The sequence below is a fragment of the Mchenga conophoros genome, linkage group LG3 (genome assembly GCF_057382185.1).
Source record: "Mchenga conophoros isolate Kocher_MC1m ecotype Shallow Benthic linkage group LG3, M_conophoros_male_GT1.1, whole genome shotgun sequence".
NCBI lineage: Eukaryota > Metazoa > Chordata > Actinopteri > Cichliformes > Cichlidae > Mchenga > Mchenga conophoros.
The window spans coordinates 1785309-1787344 of NC_140528.1; the positions used below are offsets into that span (position 1 = coordinate 1785309).

Sequence of the window (2036 nt, forward strand, 5' to 3'; positions counted from 1 at the left end):
GTAAGGTGGCACAATGTGGTGTAATTCTGCTAGGCCTGGTTATTTTAGGATGTAAACTCAAACTGTACATAGTGTTTAGGAATTCGTCGGTCATTTTATGCTTTTTTGGATTCAACAGGTCAATATTAAAATCACCACAGATAAACATAACTTTTTGATTTGTTTTAGAGAATATTTCCTCTATGAAGTCATTAAATACTTGAATACTAGAGCCAGGTGTTCTATATATACAGCTAATTATTACATTTTTTTCTTTTTCCTTATAAATTTCAATTGTTATACATTCTAGTAAATTATCAATTACAGTTGTCATACTTTCTACCACCTTGTAATTTAGGTTTTTATCCACATACACAGCTACTCCCCCTCCACTCTTGTTCCTTCTATTTACAAAATTCACTTCATATCCCTCCAGTCCAAAGTCCATTCCTTTCTCCGCATTGATCCATGTTTCAGAAATGGCAATAATTCCAAATGGATTTGTCAACTCATTTAGATATTCCTTTATATTGTTGAAGTTGGCATACAGACTTCTGCTATTAAAATGGATTATTGATAATTTATTTTCCGTGTTGATGGTGTGCTTAAACTGTTCATCAGTGAAGTAGCAGCAGTTACAGCTGATGTTGTAGAAGAAATTATTTTCCGGGTCTATATCCTTTTCTAAGTCTAGAACATTATGGTCTGTGTATCGAAATGTTCTCAGTTCCAGATTATCATAAAGAGAATTCCAATGAGTCATGTTGATATTGTTGCCGGATGCAGATGAAGTTCTTTTGGACTGTGCCATGTGTTGTGTTGTGTGTCACGTCACATGTGTATTCATACCTCCAGAGTAAGTTGACCTCAGTATTTGTCCAGCTCTTCCATATTTCTGATGACCAACACTTTGGCTTGTTCCGGTGTTCCATTGAGTTTAATGAATACTTTGCAGTTGGTGGTCCATGTATTTTGAATTTTTCCCTGTTTCTTCAAGTAACGTGCTTTCCTGGCAATGTCCGCATTTCTTTTTATCAAATGTTCGTTCATGAAGACATCGGATCCTTTCAGTTTCCTTCCTTGTTTTAACAGTGCTGTTTTCTGTTTTCTGTTTGCAAATCTCACAATGATGGCTGGTTTGTCACTGTCATTTTTTCGGGGTAGAGGGTGGCAAGCCTCAATGTTGTTATAATCCACTTCCACACCTTTGGACCGTAGAAAGGTAACCACTTGATGCTCCGTGGAGTTGACATCTTCCTCTCCTGGCCCTCCTACATTGTCAGTGGCGACCGCCCGGGCGTATGACCGGGGTTTGATGCGAAGCCCCGTGATGATAACATCGTTCATCCGGGTGTACTGCTCCAAATCCGCCACTCTGTTCTCCAGGTACGCCAGCCGCCGATCCTTCTCGGCGTTCTGGATGCGGAGAGCCTTAACTTCCTCGACCAGGTCCAGGATGGCTTTCTGCTGCAGTTTGACAGTAGAAATCTCCTCTGTCATAAACTCCAGCGACTTCTTAATATCGTCTCCTTCCTCGGCTGACAGAACTTTTTTCGGGCCCATGCTGAGAGACGCTCTCGTAGCTTTGCCGTGACGACCGGCTGATCATTGTTCTCACAGCATTTTGAGTGGGAACAGTTCAAACTGGGAGTAGTGGGAGTTATTTACTGATTGAAACAAGCTGAATGTTTCTGTGACGATGAAGATCAGCAGCTCAGCTGATCAATGAACTGACATCTATCAGTCGTTTCATGAGATGAAGTCATCAGCAGACATTTGTTCTGACTGTGTGATGAATGTCAGAACGTCAGGGCTCTGCTTTAGTCACTGCTTGATGATCATTGGCTCATTGTTGAATCCAGGGCCCAGTCTGACCTCTGACCTTTGCTGCAGGTCTTCTGTGTTATCTCCACTTTCATGTCTGATCTTCTACTTGTAGTCCTGTGTCTACATATACAGTGGCTTTCAAAAGTATTCGGCCCCCTTGAACTTTCCCACATTTTGTCACATTACAGCCACAAACATGAATCAATGTTATTGGACTTCCAGGTGAAAGA

General features: G+C 41.2%; 1 protein-coding gene across 1 annotated transcript; it reads right to left on the reverse strand.

Moving 5' to 3' along the window:
- Positions 1-348: 348 nt before the first annotated feature.
- On the reverse strand, positions 349-1561 carry LOC146576954 (uncharacterized). Its single transcript, XM_085251646.1, has one exon. It carries the CDS (start codon positions 1540-1542, stop codon positions 847-849), a length of 696 nt encoding a protein of 231 aa, XP_085107772.1. The 5' UTR covers positions 1543-1561; the 3' UTR covers positions 349-846.
- Between the last annotated feature and the right edge of the window lie 475 nt (positions 1562-2036).

Bases quoted from the DNA above. Each gene is read 5' to 3' on its own strand.
- LOC146576954 (XM_085251646.1), bottom strand. From the start codon at position 1,542: ATGGGCCCGAAAAAAGTTCTGTCAGCCGAGGAAGGAGACGATATTAAG.